This window comes from Anopheles ziemanni, chromosome X (assembly GCF_943734765.1).
Source record: "Anopheles ziemanni chromosome X, idAnoZiCoDA_A2_x.2, whole genome shotgun sequence".
Classification (NCBI taxonomy): domain Eukaryota; kingdom Metazoa; phylum Arthropoda; class Insecta; order Diptera; family Culicidae; genus Anopheles; species Anopheles ziemanni.
Genome location: NC_080707.1, coordinates 7901746 through 7922877, shown reverse-complemented (window position 1 = coordinate 7922877; position 21132 = coordinate 7901746). Strand labels below are relative to the sequence as shown.

Below are 21132 nucleotides of genomic sequence, written 5' to 3'. Positions count from 1 at the left end.
AATGTAAATTCGAGCATCAAAGATTACTTTCTCCTTCCAGCAGGCGGGTGGGGGGAATACTGTTGATCGGTGTACGATCATGATAAATGAAATAAATAAAACTGACTCGAACGGATGTTTCCAATATGACAAAAACACATTAAAGTAATGCATAATCTTACAATTCTCTTGATTATTTGTAACAACTGAACGCGTTATAATATATGTAGCATTGAAACCTTGCAGAATCGTCTGCAAATACGTGTTGACATTGATTTCTTCCTACAGCTTTCCTCTTCGAAATAGGGCTTTTCATGTCTCGAAACAAACAAAATAGAACAAATCAGTTCCTTATTTTAGCATGCAATTGGTTTTTACACTTCCCTATGTTTATTTGTATCCTGAAAAAGTTGTTATTTACATTACTCGCCGTTACTACTGCTTCCACCGTCCCCGAGCGGTCCATCTCGCTCGTCCAGTATCGCGCATACGTACTGCGCCATATCACTTATTTCGTCGCCATCGTCGGGGCGCTTCATGAAGTCCATCGCAAGAAGCTGCTCATAGTTGGCACGTTGCTGGTAGTCCTTTTGCAGGCAGCTGTTGATGAAGGCATGAAACTCGGCGCTAAACTCGTCCGAGCCCGGCGCGGCTCGCTGCGGCAGCCTCGGCGGCTCGTCCGTGACGACCTGCTTCAGCTGCTCGAAGGGCGTCCGCCAGGTGGCGTACGGGAATTTCCCGGTTGCTATCTCGACCATCGTGATGCCGAGCGACCACACGTCCGACTTAATATCATAGCCTTGCGCTTTGCTGCGCGTCGGATCGATCCGCTCCGGTGCCATGTACGGTTTGCAGCCGGCATCAATCGTTTTGGCAACCGAGTCCACCAGGTACCCTGCAAGAGGAAGAAACATTTAAAAAACAATCCTAGACCTTAGTAAACTCCCTCGCACACAAAAAGACAAGAGAGCGCGCTGTTGCTTACCGGAAATTCCGAAATCGCACATTTTAACTTCCCCGCGGCGGTTCATCAGTACGTTCGATGGTTTCACATCCCGATGGATGACGCTCAGCTTCATGTGCAAGTAGTGCAGGGCACGCACGATAGCCCGCGCAATGCTGGCGAGGATGTGCTCCGGAATGGTACGCCCCTGCCGCTTATACACTACGGGGTAGAATTTATCAATGCTCGTGTCCATCACCTCCATGCAGATCCAGACATCGCCCTCGCGAAACAATGCGCCGTAGAACTGAACCGTATGCCGACAATCGCTGGCTCGCATCGACACGTCCAAGTCCATCAGTAATCGCTTTTGCTCCTGCGACTGTATGCCACCACCGGCACCGCCCGCCGCTCCCATGCCGCTCGTGACCGTAATACGCTTCACCGCCATTACCGTGCCCGACGGTTGGTGCAACATTTTCTCCACAATGCCATATGCTCCGCGACCCAAGTCAGCCAGCTTCCGAAGGTGATCTGCTTCGACGAGAAATGATCGCTCGCCCACGGTCAGTGTTGCTCGTTTGTCCAGGTTCCGGGGGGTCGCGTTCTCGGCACTATCCGGTACACTGCTTCCACTTCCGGAACTCGACGGCTCCAGCTTCACTTTTAAATTCGGCTTTCCTTTCCGGGCGTTCATATTGCATCTAGGGAACCTGTATGCAGGCAGCCAAAACCTTTCGAGCTTTATTGATGAAATTGCGACAGTCTCCAAACTGTCATCACAGCAAGCGAAGGTCTCCGCTGATCTGTCACTGTCAAGAGATGCGGGTGCTAGCGAAGTGATCGCTATATAGCAACTGCAGCACACGACAACGGGTGGCCAGTAGCATATATGTGACTGTATAGGGTTTATAGTGGCCCCAATCGAAATTAAAAAAGCCACCAACCTTTTTTTCAACAATAAAAGCGAAACACGAGGAAGCTGTCGAACGAAAGCATCCTACACGTATGACAAAGATAATCCGGCTATCATTTAGCCCATATCTCAGTTGATTTTTTCTACACATTTTCATTTCGTTGTCTTGCTATAATTCCTATTTATTTTGAAACCTGCGTATGTCACATTGCTATAAAAACAATCCTTTCGCCTTTCGCCAGGGTTGTTCAATCCTACACACAAACCAGCGCGGATATTCCGTTGAGAAAACGGCCTAAATGAAAAACCAAACGGGAAACTTTGTTTGTTTTACAACCTGTTATTTTCTATTACGTGGGATGCTTCGTCATGATCGACGTGGGTACTATAGTTGCAAGGGTCTCCATCGGTGCAACGCTACGAAAGGAAATTGGCGAACCCTGGCTGATGCAACTGTGATTCTCGGTGCACTCCCGAACCCTTGGCTATATACATCCAGGGCCGCTACAATGGTTGTTTCCCCACTTGTTGCCCCACGGCTGTGCTTTCATTGGCTGACCCACCAATAATGGAAGAGACCACAAGCCGTCGTTGTGTGGCCTTCCCAGATTTTGCTGCGTGCTGGAGTTCCAATTTTACATAATGTCTATTTGGTACAGGCGGTTTACTATTTGAACCGAAGTTTTCAGTCTAAAATTTGAACACGTTTGAATCGTGACGGGAAGTTACACTACGATGTAGAGAATTCGTGGAGCTGCCCATCCGGAGGTTTCACACGAGCTCGCGCAAAAGGTTCGCCGTTCGCTCCTATCCTCAGATGCCGTCTCTTATTTACCACAGCATATTGCTGTGCATAGGTAGGCCCGGATATACAACCACAGGTGTGTAACCGTTTAAGAGTCGTCGGTGGAGAGAGCAGAAAGAGAAAGAGTGGGAACCGTGCGGTGTGGAATATACCGTTGTGTTGTTACTTCAAACCGACTGATTTAGTATGGTCATGCCACTTCAATCAAATCGTTGTGTTAAGTGAAAGCTCTCTCGTAAGCGCTAAACTGAAAACCCATCTTTCACCCCGGGGGTGGCGGAACGTTGCAGTGTGAATGTCCTTCGGTATTTGGTGTGTCCAGTATGATCGATTGCTGCAACACTCGATCGATTGTTCCGTCCTGTTATTTGGAAGTCCTCGGTGCGTTGGTCGTCGGCGCCCGTGTTGGCTAAATTGATATTATAACGGTAACACAATAGGGTTGGCTTGTTGGCAGAGAGCTGCAGAGAAACAAAAACATCGAGAAATCTGATCGTACGGTGCAATCTCAACGTGGTCTATTGAATCTGGACGAGTTTTGAAACTGCTGTGATGTTGTTATTGCTGTTGGCTACTTTGCGTTAGGCAGAAAGCTGTTGCGTTATAGAATTTAAGCTATTTTATATAGGTTAGACAATTGTTCATGAACTTCTGTTACCCACAGTATTACAATCTGTTGCTTGTTGAAGTGATACAAACCATGACGAATTAGTTCAACATGACCTGAAATTTACAAAGTACACAAGACAACATTGCCAACCTCGATAGTAGATCTATCTACGAACAGCATTCCAATTAAACAGGCAGCTCAAGCGAATGTAACAATAGATTAGGAAAAAAGCAACAGCCGAATATATTCATCTTTATATTGCAAGACCCGTATTGGTTGATTTTATAACGATAAAAAAAATGTTAAAAATATTGTACAGTACAGAGATATTCTAGCATCAGAACCAACAAGAATCTTCAAGCTTCTCCTGATTTGCATTTCACTTACTTAAGGCAGCCGTTTCAAAAGTATAGTACGAGTTAGTTGCAATTGAATTTCGCAGTCCATTACAACACGCTTTTCTGCAAGGGCAGGTGCATTTCGCTACCATTTTATCTTTATTACCAAATGTCCATCAGCAAATAGACTTAAGATAAAACTACACGGATTATTGTGGAGGCTCGATTGCGATAGGTGGATTCTGATTCGCTATCGAAAAAGAATGGTACTAGCGATTGTACTAAGGATGACGGTGCTTTGCGCTGTGGTATTGCTTAGCATTGTGTGGAGCCTGGAGGCGACGTTAACGCAGGAAAGCGTCCTTGGCCCATTCAGGCCGTTGAACAAAATGCTGCGACCGGTCGTTTCGGCTGCACAAATACGCGACGAGCTCGAGCTGGCCCGGGAGCGCGAGCAAATTCTGGCGGTGAAAACATCCATCGCCGATTGGCGCGAAAGTTTGCGCAAGCACGGTCGCACGCAGCCCGACGGGGACCAGCAGGAGAAGTTGAGTGACCAGTTGAGGACCCATCGGCGAAGAAAAAAGCGCGCCGAGCACAACGATATCTACGGCAAGGATCCCGCACCGGCGGTGTCCGGGAAAAGTGAGGGTAAAAATGGCACGGCACCACACGAACCCGGGACTGATCCGGATGATGTGGACGATGTGGAGGCGTCGGTCGTCTGCTACGGCCCGCTGGGTTGCTTCCACGAGACGGACCATCTGCCAGAAATGCTACCGTCCTCGCCGGCGGAAGTGAATACCCGCTTTTTGGTATACACCACGACGCACAGGTATGCTTTGCGTCTCTACGGTACACGAATAAGCGATCCATGTAACACTTCATTCTCCGATCTTTTGTAGGAGTGAAAAACCGCTGATAGAATTTTCCTACGAGGAGTTAGTGGTCGCCGGCTTTGGAGCAGCGTACTGGAGCAACGGAACCAACGACACCGTGTCCATTCCCATGTCGGGTGGCATGTCCTCGTCGCTGCTGAAAACGTTTGGCGACCTTAGCGATCGTACGGTACGCGTTATCGTCCACGGTTTCGGCGCAAACTGCGGGTTGGTGTGGATCTACGAAATGAGAACTGCCCTAATGGCCGTGGTAAGTGATAGAAAAGGGCACATGTCGTGGGCCATGCCGTGCGTTCGTTGTCACTTCCTCGTTGCAAAACAGTTTAGTAAACCTAAACCCCGATTACGACATAGCGAAGATGGTTAGCGATAATTTTTCTTTCTGGTACTTTCACAGGAAAACTGCACCGTTATCTGTGTCGACTGGGAAAACGGGGCGAAGCTGCCCAATTACGTGCGCGCCGCCGCCAACACGCGCCTGGTCGGGCGTCAATTAGCGCTCTTGTTGCGACTGCTACGCACGCACAACGACCTGCGGCTGTCGCGCGTCCACCTGATCGGCTTTAGCCTGGGTTCGCACGTGGCTGGGTTTGCAGGGGCCGAGTTTTCCACCGGTGCTACCGTACGACCGGAAGATCATGAAGCAGCGAACGACGACGACGTCGACGATGACGGTGTGAACGACTCGCAACCCAACCAGGCACCAGTGAAATCCGCTGGTTTGTGGCGCATCACCGGCCTCGATCCAGCCGGTCCACTGTTCGAGGCACAGCCGCCCGAGGTTCGCCTGGATGCCAGTGACGCTCGGTATGTGGACGTGATTCATTCGAACGGCGAAAACCTTATCCTCGGCGGGCTCGGCTCCTGGCAGCCGATGGGTACCGTCGACTACTATCCCAATGGAGGCCGCGTCCAGCACGGGTGCACCAACCTGTTCGTCGGTGCCGTAACCGATATTATCTGGGGTAGGTGTTCAAAACTTCCCTTGTGCTCGTTGGATACTAAATCTGTTCCAGGAATCCATTCAACTGCATTCTAACATCCTAAAGCGATTTTTTTGTTAACCTATCTGAGGGTCGAACTTACTTATTTTAGGAAATTATATCTACCTATTAAAAGTATTTTGTAATGCAAAATTAATGGCCTGAGATGGAAGTATCGGTGGAAGGAAATGGTTCCGCATCGGTTTACAAGTGACTAAAATCCCTTTGATGAGTATTTACGGTTGTGGTCAAATGGTTAGTAATGAATGTTATGAAATCTTCAAGCTAAAGAATTGACATAGGATTGCTAAGAATCTCACAAAAAAGTTCACCTATTATTTCAACAATCGAAGATAATTGATACAAATCGCCCAATCAGTGTCATCATTGGTCGGATAGAGCAAGGTTGGATTGGAAACAGATATTAAATTTGAGAAGATCCCCTTTCTTATACCCACACCAGCGTGTTTCCCAAAAGATCATCAACAGAGCTATCTTTATTTGTATCGCTTTCTTCCAGCACCACCGACAACAGTCGAAGGACGCTCGCTCTGCAACCACCGGCGGGCGTACAAATTCTTTATAGACTCGGTCGCCCCGCGCTGTCACTTCCCGGCGTTCCCGTGCGAAAGCTACGACAAATTCGCGACTGGAGAGTGCTTCGAGTGCGGACCCGGAGGGCGCCGCAATGGGACGAGTGCGTCCGCCTGCGGCCATATGGGCTATTACGCCACCAGCCGGGAGGTGGGTGGATACGGGCAGCTGTACCTGCGCACGCGCGATGAGGAACCGTACTGTGCGAACCAGTTCCGGTTGCGGTTGCGTAACGCGCCGGACGAGTTGCCGCTGCGCACCGTCGGCCGGTTTGAGCTGACGCTCGAGGGGGGCGACACGGGCAACGGGATTGGCGACGGCGTGGCCTCGGGAGACGAGCGATCGAGTGCTGCGTTGATCACCTTCAACGAAACGTTCCACTTGGACGAGGCACGCGAAGATCGGGAGTTTCATGCGGGCCAGTGGCTGACGACGATCCTGGTGCCACATCCGGCGCTTGGGCATCGACCGCGTGCCCTCACCATCACCTACCGGCCGTACCGGGGTGGCTGGTGGCAACGCTCGAGCGTTGGCAAGCAGCTGTGGCGCATTGGGCCGATTCTGCTGACGGCGGACGACCAGAAGACGTACGGCTCCTGTGATACGCTCACGCTCCAGGCGGACGTTCCGATACGCATCGAGCTGGCCCAAGTTCAGTTAACCCCCAAGGACGCTCGTGACAAACGAGGCGCCGACGGGGCTGATGACGACGACGACGACGATGAGGTGGGCGACTGTAGGAGAATCGAGCCGGAAGCGAGGAGACCTCCGATACCAGTGGGCAAGAAGGTGGAACCGCAGGAGATATCGGAGGGCAGTGTTGTTAGCGGCAGTGGCAAAAGCTCCATCGATGAGTTGGTTCAACCGGGGCGCCATGATCACTTCTCCTGGACGCCGGTTGCTATCAGCATTCCACGGCAACCGCACGCTGACCGTTCGCACCTACAGCAGCAGCAGCAACCGCACATAAACGAAAAGCGCTCCTTCTCAGAATCTTCCCTACGCCCAGAGGATCAATTGGCCGCCCAGTCTCCACTGATGAATGGCCAGCTGTCGCAGGCACGTGACGCTGCAGTGAATCTGCCGCTCGATGGCACAGCTCCGGCAACGACGGGCCCGGCCGGCGGAGGTACACAAACCGTGCAGCTGTTTCCCTCCAGGTTGGTTTCATTTTTCGAGCGCGCCGAACGGTACGCACGCCGCACTTGGGACGCTCTTTTCAACAGCAACGTCACCGTCACTCCGTTCTCCGACTCGTCCACGCTGACCAGCGAGCTCGTAGATGGACCCACGAGCACCACCACTACCACCACCGCCACCTCCGTCACGAGTACCACAACAACGTCCGTCCTGGAACTCCTTTCTCCTGTGGCGGTAGCACGTAAAAGCACCGGAAGCTTGGCTGCTTTGACGAGCGAAGCAGGTACGTCACCGAGCACCGAGCCGCCACCGAGCAGCAGCACCGAGATCCGGATTGCGCTACCAACGTTTCGACCGCTCGTGCGCTCGGCAGAAAGTTTGGTGGGCAGCGGCCGCCAGCACTACACTCGTTTCATTCCACTGGTGTACGAGGACGACCAGCAAAACCCGATGGTGGCCACCCGGCCGCAACCCGCGGCGAGGATGCACAAAGGGGCCCTGGCCGAAGCGTCCTGATGTGATAGCATTTTTTGCACGTTTTTAAGACTCTTCATCTTCCGTCCATTCAACAAACAACCATTCCATTCCACTGCCGTAGGATACTTGTGAGATATATATAAATATAAATTTTGTTTTTTCTATACACAGAACCATATACAAATACATATTGTAAGTGTTTTCGTTCCAAGCTTCTGAAACGTTTTCAAGAAGGAAAAAGTATAGGAACTCGTTATTTTCCCGACAGAAGGAAATGTGCGCGCTCGTTTTGCAATTTTAGTAATAGTGCATAATACTATTTTTTAGCGGTAATGTCAGTGAAATGAAAACTAATCCGATGCTATACTTATTTACATATACCTGTTATACAAATACAAAAATACTCACCAACTATAACCACCGCGTGTCGTGCAAATCATTCCTGCATCTGGCTCGATTCGAGCTGCACCGGCTCAGTGTTGATCAGGTTAACCCTAGTATACGTCCCAGAGTATCTATTATTTTGAAATCGATCTGTGAATGCTCTGTAATAGTAGATTATCGAACAAAGCTAAATTATTTATACTATTACACTGGGGAACATGTTCGATGCAACTTAATTGAGAAAAAAACTTTGTTGTTTTTTAATCAACAAATCATCCATGATAGGTTTTTTCATTAAAGTTTACATATATGGTATCACCACCGATCTATTATAATTCCATCTTTCGGTCACAGAAACTCTTCAGAGAAAAGCCTTGTTCCACTAGGGCATGTCGTGCCACATGATAATAATAATATACATATATGGGCGAGTATCTTTTGTCTTTCTTCATATTTTATTGTATCAGTGAATTCTTACGAAGTGAACAGCGCGGAAAATTAAAATGAAAACCGAAATATGGAAAGGATAGAAGACTTCTAACACATCGTACGTCAAAGATCGCCTATCGATGACATTTTTCGGGTACCAGCGCGCTACACCATATTTATTTTGCCAACACACAACTAACCATAACCGTGGTGGGTGCCTAAAAAGTCTGACCAGGGGACTCATCTGACTGATGATGGTTGGCGTAACGGAAATTGTACAAATTTTGTGAACCAGGTTGGAACACTGTTTGCCCTATCCTTAGCTTCCTCCTCGATTGTTCGATTGGTTGGTTAAAGTAATTGCCGAACTGGCATTACATGAAATTCATTAGTAGTATATTTATCATTACTTAGATAGTCAATAGTCTGCGTAGAAGCATGCTCTGCATGGATGACCCGGTTTTTCTCGGCGCGTTCACAGAACTTTGAGCTGGTAGTAAGGTATGGTCCTCAATTGGGAAAAGTGTATGTGTACGGAGGCAAACGTTGGAAAAATTAATTTGAGAGAAATAAAGTAAATTTGAGAGTACAAGAACAATGTTCGCGTGGGCTCAGTACAAACTCTCTGCGTTCGACGAGCGCGGCTTTTTAAGCTTTTCCATATTTTTTATGACAATGTCGTGCAGCGAGCAATAGCGATTTCGGACCTCACTCAGCACCAGCCAGAGGCTCAGGAACTCTTTCTCGTCCAATTCCGCCACCGCCCGACGGTAGTCCTCAATGTGCGGATACTTGGCCACCTTCGAGACGACCTTGGCACGCGACACAAAATACCGCGATATCTGGTCGAAGAAGGCCGCCGCCTCCGTTTCTACCGACTGTATTTCCGCCAGCGTGTCCTCCTGGATGGAAACCCCGAAATTATTGCCATCTTCGATCTTCGGTATCATAAAAGAGATCCACATTTTAAGCAGATTGGAGTCCTCCACTAGGGATCGTATGATCGGCTTCACTATGAAGACAAGCTCGCTGATCTCTTTGTTGCACTCGACGCGCCCCATTGGTAGGGCATGAACCTTGGTGCCACCGCCGGATTCAGCAACATTGTTCGAGTTCATCCGAGCGCGCTTAGCAGGAAGATCATCTTCAGCAGTGCTGTCGCCGTCGAGCAGAATTGGCTCCGGTACTGGAATGTTCAGATCCTGCGGGTGCGGGAGTGAAAAACATACATTAGCAAGCGAGCTGGAAAAGGTAATCTGGTGCCCAGCCACTTACCTGGTGAACATCAGTGAAACTACGTTCGGAAAACTTGGGCGTATCTAGTAAAGCGTTCAGGCGCAGTATGCGTTCAGGGAACTCTTTTGTGATTAGTACTTCGGCACGGTTGATAAGATTGTCCTTATAGCTTTGCACCTTTCGTGCATTTTCTTCTGCATTGGAGGATACGTTGGCTGACGCTGTAGACGACGTTCCCGCTGGCACGCTTTCGCTCATTGTAGCGTGTTTTGCTTGGTTGGATAGTTGATTGTGGTTTTTTTTACCGATGGGCAGACCGGCTGGGGATCTCTAGCTAGTTTCCTTTTTTACGGTTTACGTAGATTTCGATCTGTATTAACTCAAGGGTCGTTGATCAACTATTTTACGAACGACTCCTACGTTCAACTGTTTTATCGTAACTTAAACTATCAACGAACTTAGGATGCTTTGATCAACTATTGCCTTCTTCCGGTTCTTCCGGCGCGTGTTGTTGAGGTGCGAGTAGACCGCCTTGGACAGTTTTCTTCTCACTGGCCGCTGCCAATGCTTGTGAACAGATAAATATCTAACAACAAGCGTACTCTAAGCTAAATTTCCGTTTTAAACGGCCTAGCTGCAGAACTAACCGACAAAAATTAGCCAAACTAATGCGGCACGGAAAATGTGTTGTCGCACACGCACGGGTTGCTTGGTTAAAAGTAGGGATGCAAGTCGGGAGCAGGAACTAATGAGTTAATCCGACTCGATTCCGATAGGGGGACTTAGTTCCAGCGATTAAACAAATTAAATCCAACAATAATAAAGTGAATATCAACGAAGATTAATACATTATGTAAATATGTGGAAACAATAAAAATGATTATTTCCACTTCGGCCTAATATGACATTTTTAGCATTCAGCTTGCTATAGAGATATATTTGTAATTATACTCAGGGTAATTAAAAAGATCCATTAACTACGTTTGAAAAGTGTGAGAAATTAAATTCAAATCCGTACCATTCAAAGTTTTTATTTTTTGATAGCCCTGTGTTATTTGAGGGACTCAAACTCACATTAGTCACCTGCACCCAGTAAATCTTTCCCATTTTGTGATCTCAAAGCAACCCTGCACGAAAGATGTCAACTTGACAAGGTTGGACGTAACACGCTTTCCAGACTGCACCGTCGCGTAACGCGACGTCGCCTGCCAGGCGCTGAACTCCATGCAAAAAAAACCTAGCGCGATTCGCGCTACATCGCGCAAGGTTTTTTTTATATGTAGTTCAGCTCCTGTCAGGTGACGTCGCGCTGTAGTGTGGACCCCGAGTAAGGTGGGTTTTACGAAAGGTGAGCTCATAGGACCGTTGTGGGAGCCATTTTGCAATGCACTTTGACCATCGGTCCGAGTTTTTTATTGATAAAATTATAATATTGCTACTTCTATTTTGAAAAGGTTACCCTAACAAGAGCTCTACACTGCAGCGCGACAATCCGTCGCGTAACGCGACGTCTATATCGGCGCGAACTATATTTCCGTTTAAATTCAATATCAAGATGATTTATTTCTTAAAGCGTAAGCCTAAAATAAATAAGGAAAATGCAACTATTATCGTGAAATTTCAACAACACAAAGGGTAATTTACATTCACCCCACGATATTGTGAAATTTGTTGGCGTTGTATACACGAATGTGTCTTGGGTCTATACCCATCATTGTGACATGCAAACCAAACGCAGCCACTGTGGGCTGTCAAATATACACAGTACAAACGTTTGGGCTGGTCGAGAAGCAGCGAACTTCATTAAATTGTCGACGGTAGATCGTGTTTTGAACTCAGAAAGAAAACAACATAGTATGGTGCTTCAGAAAAGTTGATCGTTAGTTTATTGCTTAGTTGTTAGCTAGCAATGGTTTTGTGTAGTGCCGTTAGCCATCACTTTTACTGAACGGTCGCTAGTTTTAATATCACGCGCTTGCCTTTTTATGACGGTGGCTACCGTCGGTGGGACTATGCTGTGCCTGGGCGTAATTCTTGTAGTAGTGGGCAGTGTTTGCTCTTTTAATCTTGAAACGAGTCACCTGTTAGATAAACATGGCATTCCGGGATCGTATTTCGGTTACTCGGTAGCCGGCCACAGTCAGCGAATATCGAAAGGCGGAGGAAATGTAACAAGCTGGTAAGCGTGACGGGAATCGACCCTGGCCCCGACGAGGACTAGTCCGCCTTAAAGTACTCGTTACTTATCGTTTTCATCCTACAGGATCCTGGTGGGCGCACCGTTAGGCCAAAATCTGCAGCCAGCATCCAACTTTTCCGGTGCCCTGTTCCGCTGTCCTATTACTATCGGGCAAGACGACTGTACACAGGTCGTGACCGACGGCCTTCGGAGTAAGTTTCTTTCGAATTACTTTAATTGGCCGCCACCGGCAGCCGAGCTCAATCCTTGATATCTTGTGGTGCCGGTAGGGTATTTGAGGACTGTAGAATTGGTGAGTTTAAAATGGAGCTGGGGTAGCAACACTTTTAAGCTCTAACCCTAACTGGATGGAAGCAACGGTTTATATTTAGACTACTCAATAAGGCAATAGCGATACCACTTAGGAATTCGTATAAAGGGGGAAGTCAGCAAAGCTTGCTTCTGAGCCGGGTGCAGGAAATGTGACCCCATTTGCAAGGGTTCTAAAATGGAAAAAAACTAACTACCGCAAATTTCTTTCTTTTTCTATTGCTGCTAGTTTTGCCCGCGTCCAACACAATCGTACTGGTTGTTGATATGGGATTCAGTAGAAATGATAAATAGATTCACTGATTCGTAAGGTTTAAAACAATCTTCCACTCGCTTCAGCATATTTGTATACAGCTATAACGATGTGAGAAAGAGTAATTTTCTATGACTCACGGTACGCTAGATGTTTGTTTTTCGCAAAACTACTAAACCGGAAGACAGTAGCGGTCTACACGTTTTGCGGCGAGACATCCAAGATCACTGTCATTAATCAGCAATGCAAGCCAAACGTTTCCGTCGAAAAGTGCCGACCCTCGGAGCGCCACTTGAACGAAATGATCTCATGTCACGTTAAGCATCGGCAGAAGCGTTCGACGCGATCCAGATGTTTACCAGATCCGAGCGTTTGAGACTTCATTTCACGTCTGTCGGGGGTTATGAATAATCTTCGGACAGCTGTGCAGCCCTGGCGCATATTTTATTGGTTCGATTAAGAACGTTTTATTTTTATCATTTTATCGCAAGACGTTACGGTCTCAACTCTTGGTAGTATCGTGGCGAATTGGGTCAGAAAATGAAACCATACACTGAATAAACATATTGTTGGTAAACATTATGTATCATGTTTCATGCCGTATGCTCAGCTGTATATGCGGTTAAATTTAACGACCTTCGATATAATTAACTAAGCCTTGGTTTATACTCTAAACAGAATAGGAAGGAAACGTGCATTTGGTTGTTTGTTATAACAATTTTACTTTTCGATGGTTAACTTCTTTCGTTATTTCTGTTTTTGTATCATACTCACGATTCTCAGCCACCGTTATCGCGTATTATCGTTTTGCAGTATACCCTTTGGTCGGAGGGATGTATATCCGAAAGAATGGTAATTTCTTGCGTTACATAGCGGCTTGCCCATTCCGCCGGGGATTCAAGTATTTGCTCAGCACTGTATACATATCGTAAGTGCAAATAGGAACTTTTCCTTATCAAAAAAGAGCCGATGACGGAAGACCACGGATTTCTTATTATTAAAAAATTAAAAGCATTGAAATAAAATGATTATTATATGCTGTTTGCACAATCGTATAGACCCCTTTGAAATGTATAACATTCGTTCATATTTCCGTTACTGCGCGGGAATTATGTTATTGTTTTGTTCACAACTTATCTCTTCTGCCCTTGTGTGTTTTATGAAGGTTTTTTGTTTTGTTTGGCTCATGTACTAAGTATTATATTATATACTCTTTTTCTACGTTATTATTTTCACTTTAAAAGCACCGACTGGAAATTATGAAAAGTTCCCTTTGCGCGGCAGACTAGGTGATCGTAAGTTGGGTTTATAGTTTCTTTGGATGATACATACGGTAAACACACACACAAATACACATTCACACAAAACAAACTACACATAGCCACACTAAACCCTGCATACAGACAATCAACAACATCTAAAATCCAACTTACCACTAGACATCGCAGTGTTTGCTTTTCGCATGGCAGATAGAGAAAAACTGTGCGTCTATGATATGAAATCTTAGATCGTTTGTTTCTTTTATATTGTTGAACCCGATTGATGTTAAAGTTCACATATTAGACGCCACGTTGAATGAGTGGGTAGGTGTTTAATTTCTTTTAATTTTTTTTAATCTTTGATTTTGTTTTTTCGTTTTGAATTTGGTTTTACTAACGTTTTTTATTCGACCCGTTATTGCGTGCATGTGATTGCTCACTGCCTGATAGAAGAATGTAAGTGAATATGTATATATTTTCCGCTTAAAAAATGCTTGATAGTTTAGGTTGCGCATACGCTCCAAATCGCATCTAACGCATCGTTCGTCGGATTTTTATTCGAAGCATATAGCGTAAGTTTATCGCTTATCCATAATGCGCAAGGGCAATTGAACAGCATCCTTCGTTGTCATTTTCATTGCGCTCCAGGAATGTTGTGCTGCAAAGCGTTAGAAGTAATATTTGTAATCGCTTGGATTGACAATCTGATTTTGCATCTACTAACCGAGGTCGAGGCCGTTGCGCCGAGTCGTACTAAAATAAGTGACACTTAATTTGCCTGCTCGCAGCGGACGACGTCGACGACGACGGCGACCTGAACGAGCTGGACAGTCCCCAGGAGCTACATCAGCGACTAGAACCACCAGGAGCGGATGAAATCAAGAGCAACCAGTGGCTCGGGGTGACGGTGGAAACAGGCGGCCAACAGAACAAGGTATGAGAGAGTGGCAGCACCAACCCATCTATGGCCCGCCACGGGACTAATCGTTGTTTGTTTTCTACTTTGTAGATCTTTGTGTGCGCCCATCGGTACATCAAGATCACCAAGCCGCAAACGAATGCGTCCGCCGACGCTTCGCCTGGCCTTTACCTCGGCCAGGGCATTTGTTACGTGCTGAACGAGGACTTTTCGTTCAGCTTCGCGGTGGAGGTGTGCAGGGGCCGATCGATCGACCGTGAACACCAGCAGTACGCGTTCTGCCAGTCGGGCACGTCGGGAGCGGTGCTCCCGGACGGAACGGCGCTCATCGGCACGCCCGGCGCCATGACGTGGAAGGGCACGTTATTCAACGTGGCTATCGAAGGCGACTTCCTTTCGCGGGATAAGTATCAGTATTTTGCACCGCACGATAACGTTCACTCGCCCGTGCCGAACTATAGCTATTTAGGTAAGGGATGTACAAAACGAACCATCGCGAGAGTTCACGCAGCGTGACGAAAAAGAGTATTCCAATTAGAGACATGGTTTTTCCAGCCGAGAATGCCGAGAAATGGGACAGCATGATCGGTTCAGTAATATCTCACAACATGTGTGCGACTTTTCTTCCACGTTTAACAACGTTTGAACGTTTGAAAATAAGGGCTCGATTGCAAAAGCAATCGGGTACCGCATGCTCCCCGTGTGTAAGTATTCTTTCGGAGTGCGAAAGCGGGTTTGCTATTATCATTTTTCTCAGTTGACTTTTAATTTCTTGGTTGCGATTAGTTTGTAGTATTCGTCCGAAATGAAACATCATTGCAATGGATTTTTTGTCAACATTCGGAATTCATTCTAGTTTCACTTTAAGGCACTCTATATTGGTTACATATAATTGAACTCCAAGGGACACAAGCTTCGATTCCCTTGGTTTATGTTTTTGTTTTGCAAGCACGGCACATGCAATTTAAAATAATCCATTTACGCACTGTGCACACATTCGCAAAAAGTATACTTGTTCAAACTGTCCTTTCCTTTTTACCATATTCGTTTAAAAAAAGCCGCGTATTTCTCGGTGTCTCTACGGATGTTTTCGGACGGCGGAATTACGGAGGTAACGTAACATTCGTGTCGCTTCTCGTTGGCAGGAATGTCCGTAACGGGTGGTAGATACTTCGGCGAGTACATGTCGTACGCCGGGGGTGCCCCGCGATCCGCTGAGGGCAACGGCGAGGTGGTGATCTTCTCGCAGCGTGGTCGAAAGAATCCTTTCGATCACATCATCTCGTTGCGGGGCGAACAGTTTGGATCCGGTTTCGGGAGCGCCCTCGTTACAGCCGACGTAAATGGCGATGGGTGAGTAGGTTTGAATCCGGGTTAGTCGGTTTGATTCGATTTGTTCGTTCAATATACCCACTTCGTTGCTTCGTACAGTCACCTGGATCTGCTAGTTGGTGCACCGAACTTTTTCAACCGGACCGACGGAGGCGCCGTGTACGTGTACCTGAACCGCGGCGCAAGCTTCAACGCGAAGTACGACCAACGGCTTACCGGACGGCTGGAGTCCCGCTTCGGCACCGCCATCGCCAACTGTGGCGATCTGAACCACGACGGACTGGACGATATTGCCATCGGTGCACCGTACGAGTCGGACGGCAGTGGACGTGTGTACGTGTACTTCGGCACGCAGGGTGGCGCCCTGTCGCCGGAGCCAGTGCAGGTGCTTGATCCGGTGGAACTGTTTCCCCAGCGGCCCGGCAAATTCCGCACCTTTGGCAGCTCGCTTGCTGGCGGGCACGATCTGGACGGTAACTCGTACCCGGATCTGATCATCGGCTCGTACGCAAGCGACCGGGTAACGGCACTGCTTGCACGCCCCATCATCAACATTCGCACGTATGAGGAGCTGAGCCTGGACCAGCAGCAGCAGGGTGGGCTAGGCTCCATCGATCCGACCAAGTTTGGATGTTCGGCCGACACGACCACCAACGCGACCTGGTACGTGTTTTGCTTCATTTACAGAAACTTTCATTACGTAGCCACAACAACATCTATCAGTATACGATCTCGTAGTCGTACTCACATATTTCTGCCTGTTAATCATAGCTAAGTTAAGCTTAGATATTGCACAACTCTGTCTGATGGTTTTGGTGGTCCTTCGTGTGGCTCATATGTCGTTTGCTTCGTATCTTATGAAACGGGGTTTGCAACATTTGCACTTTATCTGCACCGTTCAAAATATCTCATTTGAATTTTCATTATAATAGTGCCATTAGTGACGTGTTTTTGTTTATCTTGCTCGTTCCATTTTCGTTTCTAGTTTTACCTTCCGCGCCTGTAGTGCCGTCGACGACGCGTCGCTTGCCCTGAACGAGGGTGATCCGCTGGCGGACACATCGCTGCAGCTTCGCCTCTCCATCAATGCCGAGACGTTCTTGAACGACCGCAAGTTTTCGCGCGTCTACTTTGGCTCTCCAACGGCGGCGGGAAGCTCGGAAGCGGTGCCACCGGCCTCGAACGTGCCCCGTACCAACGTATTTCAGCGTCGCTTCCGGCTGCCGGTCAATGGGAAGCCGTACTGTCATCCGGTGACGGCCTATCTGAAAGAGGGTACGCGTGACATTCAAAATCCGATCCAGTTCCGAATCAGTTACACACTGGACGAGGGCAAGGAAAGCGATAAGGATGGTGCACCGAGACGTGGTCGGACAGCGGGACGACGCGACAGTGCGGTCCTGCCCCGGTTGGAGCCGATACTGAACCGTACCGCGGCCGAGCGCACCTTCTCCGTGCCGTTCCAGAAGGATTGCGGCTCGGACGGTATCTGCCAGTCGGCGCTGGCGATCCAAAGTGCGCAGCTAACCGGGCTGATGAGTAAGGGGCGTGCCGGCGAGTACCTGCTCGTGCTTGGTCGTGACCGTACGCTTACACTGTCGCTGACCGTGCAGAACCTGGCCGATTCCGCCTACGAGACGCACCTGTACGTCCAACATGACGCGTCGCTCACCTACGCCGGCTCGAAGGTAGGTTAGGGTACACGATGTGGCCGGTCAGTACTTCTAAACAACCGCTCTAACCTCACGTTTTCTCTAATTCCCCTCACCCGCCAGGGTTCGTCTGTGTGCGGCGCACACAACCTGACCGTGGTCGACTGCAGTATCGGTAACCCGGTCAAGCGCCAAGGAGAGGTGCAGCTAGCGCTCCGCTTCGACGCTCGCTCGCTGGAGGAGTACGGCTACAGTCGCAGCGCGGTCGCCGACTCGTCGCAGGTGCTCTCGCTGGCCGTTTTCGTCAACACCACGTCACGCGATTCGGGCACGAAAACGAATGCCACGCTGAGCATGCGCATCCGCCGGATGGCGAAGCTGAGTATCAGCGGGGTGGCGCACCCGGAACAGGTGTTCTACGGTGGCGGCGGTTCGGCGATCCTGGGCGAGAGTGCTATCCAGACGCTGGACGAAATCGGCATGCCAGTGCGGCACGTTTACCAGGTAATTCGTTCGCTTGGTCGCATTCGAAGATGGTTCTAATAAGGATTAATTACTCGACCGATGTTCATCGCCCTCTGTCAGCAATTTCGCGCCACAAGCTTACATTACACCCGTTTTTTAGTGCATGGAAGAATACTTTATTGCGATAGAATCAACTGCAACAAATTAACAATATCTCGAAGAGCAATATATCCACTTTTGGCATTCAATCTAGCAGATTGCTCTTGTTGCTTTAAAAACATGCCTATTTATCTCACGTCACCTAACGAGCCCTCAACCTTTTGGACATTGAAAGTTAATGATGGTAACAAATTTGAGCTTTGCTTGAGCATCAATTTTTATTTTAGAATTTATCAATTCAATTATCAACTATTTCAATGTCCGATTTAGTAAAGTACTTTTGCTAAGGAGTTCTCTCTGGAAAGTGCTGGAATTGTTTTCTTGTGGGTGACTAACGGTAATTGCCGAGTCAAACCCTCATCGTTAGAGAACAACTTTTTAGCTCTAACACCTATGAACATTCAGACCGATCATTTTACAAACCATTACTGTTTATTTTTAATACATTTTTGTATTTTTTACCAATTGAAAACATTTAAATCAATGATTATGAACACTAGCTGAACCCAAAGCTATAAAGAAACACAAAAAAAAACAACCTACTATACCGGAGTTTGACTATTCTCACAATAGAGATGTTATCTTAAATCCAAAATATTGTTATTGATTGGCTTTTACATTTCGAAAGTCGATTTGTTTTTATTGTTAACTATCTTCTCCCAGTTCCAGTTCGGTAGTGCATCAGAGCGGATGTTAGCAATGCATAAGTTTCCTGAAAGGGTTAGCGGAAAAGTAAGGTTACGGCACGACCGCGTGGTGACGCCGAGCTGGAGCTCAGGTCAGACAAATCCTAGCTGCCGCACATCTCGTGCCGTTTGAGACAATCAAGCGGACCACGAGTTCTTGTGTCCTGACAACGGAAGGAATTATCCCTCCCGTGGACGGCGGGTGGACATATGGCTATTATAGCCGGTCCTAAAGGACGAGCCCCTTCATAGGAGTTCGGACAGAGTTGGTACGCCTCTGATTACGTGTAAGGGAACAAATTGTTCGACTTAGCGTAGGAGGATATACCCCGACTCGCATATCGAAAGAAGAAGAAACTATCTTCTCTTTATATAAGCATACTCCTAAATTGTTTTGTCTGTGAGCAGGAAGTAAATTATAAAATATGAGCTTCGGGGTGCAAATTGGGTGTAGAAAATGTAATGTGAAAACGATTCGAGAGGGTTGCATACACCTATGCGTCTCCTATTTATCTTCTCCTAATCGCTTCCTTCCATTTGACAGATTTACAACGATGGACCGTGGCGGGCACCGTTTGTGAAGTTGATGATTGACTGGCCGCTGCAGGTGGCAAACAATAAACCGCAGGGCAAATGGCTGCTCTACCTGGATGCCCTGCCAATGTTGGAGATGTCGTCGAACGGGATCACGGGCGCTCCTGGCCCGGCCAGCTACTGCGAGGTGCAGAGGAAAAGTACCAGCGCCGGAGGGGCGGTCGTGATCGGCGTCAACGGGGAACCCGAAGCGTCCCCGGTGAATCCGCTCCAGCTGCGGGAGAAAGGTGGTGGTGTTGCTGGCAGTAACCGTGTGGCCACCGCCGGCTTTCTCCGATCGTCGTTCAACGGCACTCAGCAGCAAGGTGCTCGTACGATGCGCGTGCGGCGCGATCGAGCGATGGTGCTTCGCCCGTCACCCGTCGACGGCACGGTGCAGATGGACTGCCCGAGCCAGACGGCCAAGTGCGTCCGGATCGTGTGCGACATCCACGACCTCGGTCCCAAGGCCCAGGCACTCGTCACGATCACGGCGCGGCTTTGGAACGCGACGCTGGTAGGTGACTACTCGCTCGTGGACGTGGTGCGCATCGGCTCGAGCGCCCACTTCACCGTCGAGGGTTTGGACGCGGGCGACGAGGACCCGTCGGCGGCGCCACCGACGCTCACCGTGCGCACCGAGGCGTTCCCCGAGATGGGTCCGCCCATCGTGGCGAAGGACGTGCCCTGGTGGATCATCGTGGTCGCGATCGCCGCCGGCATCCTCGTGCTGGGAGGCGTTACCTACCTGCTGTCGCGATGCGGCTTTTTCCGTCGCAAGCGGCACACCGGCGAAGACCCGACGCTCAGCGGCAACCTCGAGCGACGCCGCGGACCGGGCGGCGGCGGTTCCGGCAACGGTGGCGATGCGTACGACGCGCTCAGCGAATCCAATGGCGGAAACAGCAGCACTGCGGAGCGGAAGCCGTTCATTGGACGGCGCACCTGAGTCACGGTCCACGAGGGGGGGAGGAGGAACTAGAACAGGGACATCCGCGCGGCGGACACCAATTGTGCCATTTTTCTTACCCAGCAAGCAAACAAATCCTGCCACCATCCGCCAGCGCCACCGTTACTTAACGCAATACCACATTCGCAACCCGAAAAAAACATGCAACGTGTGCCCAATTAACTATCGTACTTAGTCTTAGAACCGTGTAGCATTTAAGTCAGTCAAACTCGAATCCAATCAAAAGTGAAACCAATAACCAGTAACCGGTCGGCCTTTTCGAAACGAAAACCAAACCGTACGAATGATGATCGACGTGTGGATCGAATCGGTTAGCGTCAAAAGAAATATTCCATTGCCCCTTACATTGCCTCCACAATCTGGATTTTGTCCTATTTAGGCTAGGTTACGTTTAGCCCATTGCGTTTGAAAATCGCCCCGAGCAGCATTAATCAATGAACTTGGTGTTAATATCATCAGAGGGACATGGCCCTTGGGAAGATGCCAATCCTATCAATTAATGCTGTAAGGGAATGCGAACTTTTACGATATGTACTTTAGCGTTGGTCTATGCGTAGTTTTATGTAATTTAAATGTTTATGTTAACGCACTATCCAATATGATAGATTTAAAAAAGGGCGTC

General features: G+C 48.4%; 4 protein-coding genes across 4 annotated transcripts; 2 read left to right on the top strand and 2 right to left on the bottom strand.

Moving 5' to 3' along the window:
- Positions 1 to 155: 155 nt before the first annotated feature.
- Positions 156 to 1762, bottom strand: LOC131290370 (dual specificity mitogen-activated protein kinase kinase 6). The gene is made up of 2 exons (XM_058319521.1): positions 965 to 1762; positions 156 to 874 (listed from the first exon to the last, which is right to left on the bottom strand). The coding sequence occupies exons 1-2, from the start codon at positions 1617 to 1619 to the stop codon at positions 402 to 404; spliced, it is 1128 nt and encodes a 375-aa protein (XP_058175504.1). The 5' UTR covers positions 1620 to 1762; the 3' UTR covers positions 156 to 401.
- Positions 1763 to 3980: 2218 nt separating this feature from the next.
- Positions 3981 to 7811, top strand: LOC131290361 (uncharacterized). The gene is made up of 4 exons (XM_058319511.1): positions 3981 to 4426; positions 4497 to 4740; positions 4888 to 5455; positions 5994 to 7811. The coding sequence occupies exons 1-4, from the start codon at positions 3981 to 3983 to the stop codon at positions 7721 to 7723; spliced, it is 2988 nt and encodes a 995-aa protein (XP_058175494.1). The 3' UTR covers positions 7724 to 7811.
- A 1078-nt stretch (positions 7812 to 8889) lies between these two features.
- LOC131290723 (proteasome activator complex subunit 3) lies at positions 8890 to 10432 on the bottom strand. The gene is made up of 2 exons (XM_058319891.1): positions 9773 to 10432; positions 8890 to 9699 (listed from the first exon to the last, which is right to left on the bottom strand). Exons 1-2 carry the CDS (start codon positions 9989 to 9991, stop codon positions 9109 to 9111), a joined length of 810 nt encoding a protein of 269 aa, XP_058175874.1. The 5' UTR covers positions 9992 to 10432; the 3' UTR covers positions 8890 to 9108.
- Positions 10433 to 11614: 1182 nt separating this feature from the next.
- On the top strand, positions 11615 to 20976 carry LOC131290447 (integrin alpha-PS1). The gene is made up of 10 exons (XM_058319598.1): positions 11615 to 11912; positions 11997 to 12124; positions 13740 to 13761; positions 14586 to 14688; positions 14764 to 15142; positions 15819 to 16026; positions 16105 to 16668; positions 16991 to 17693; positions 17781 to 18161; positions 19512 to 20976. The coding sequence occupies exons 1-10, from the start codon at positions 11719 to 11721 to the stop codon at positions 20487 to 20489; spliced, it is 3660 nt and encodes a 1219-aa protein (XP_058175581.1). The 5' UTR covers positions 11615 to 11718; the 3' UTR covers positions 20490 to 20976.
- The last annotated feature ends 156 nt before the right edge of the window (positions 20977 to 21132 follow it).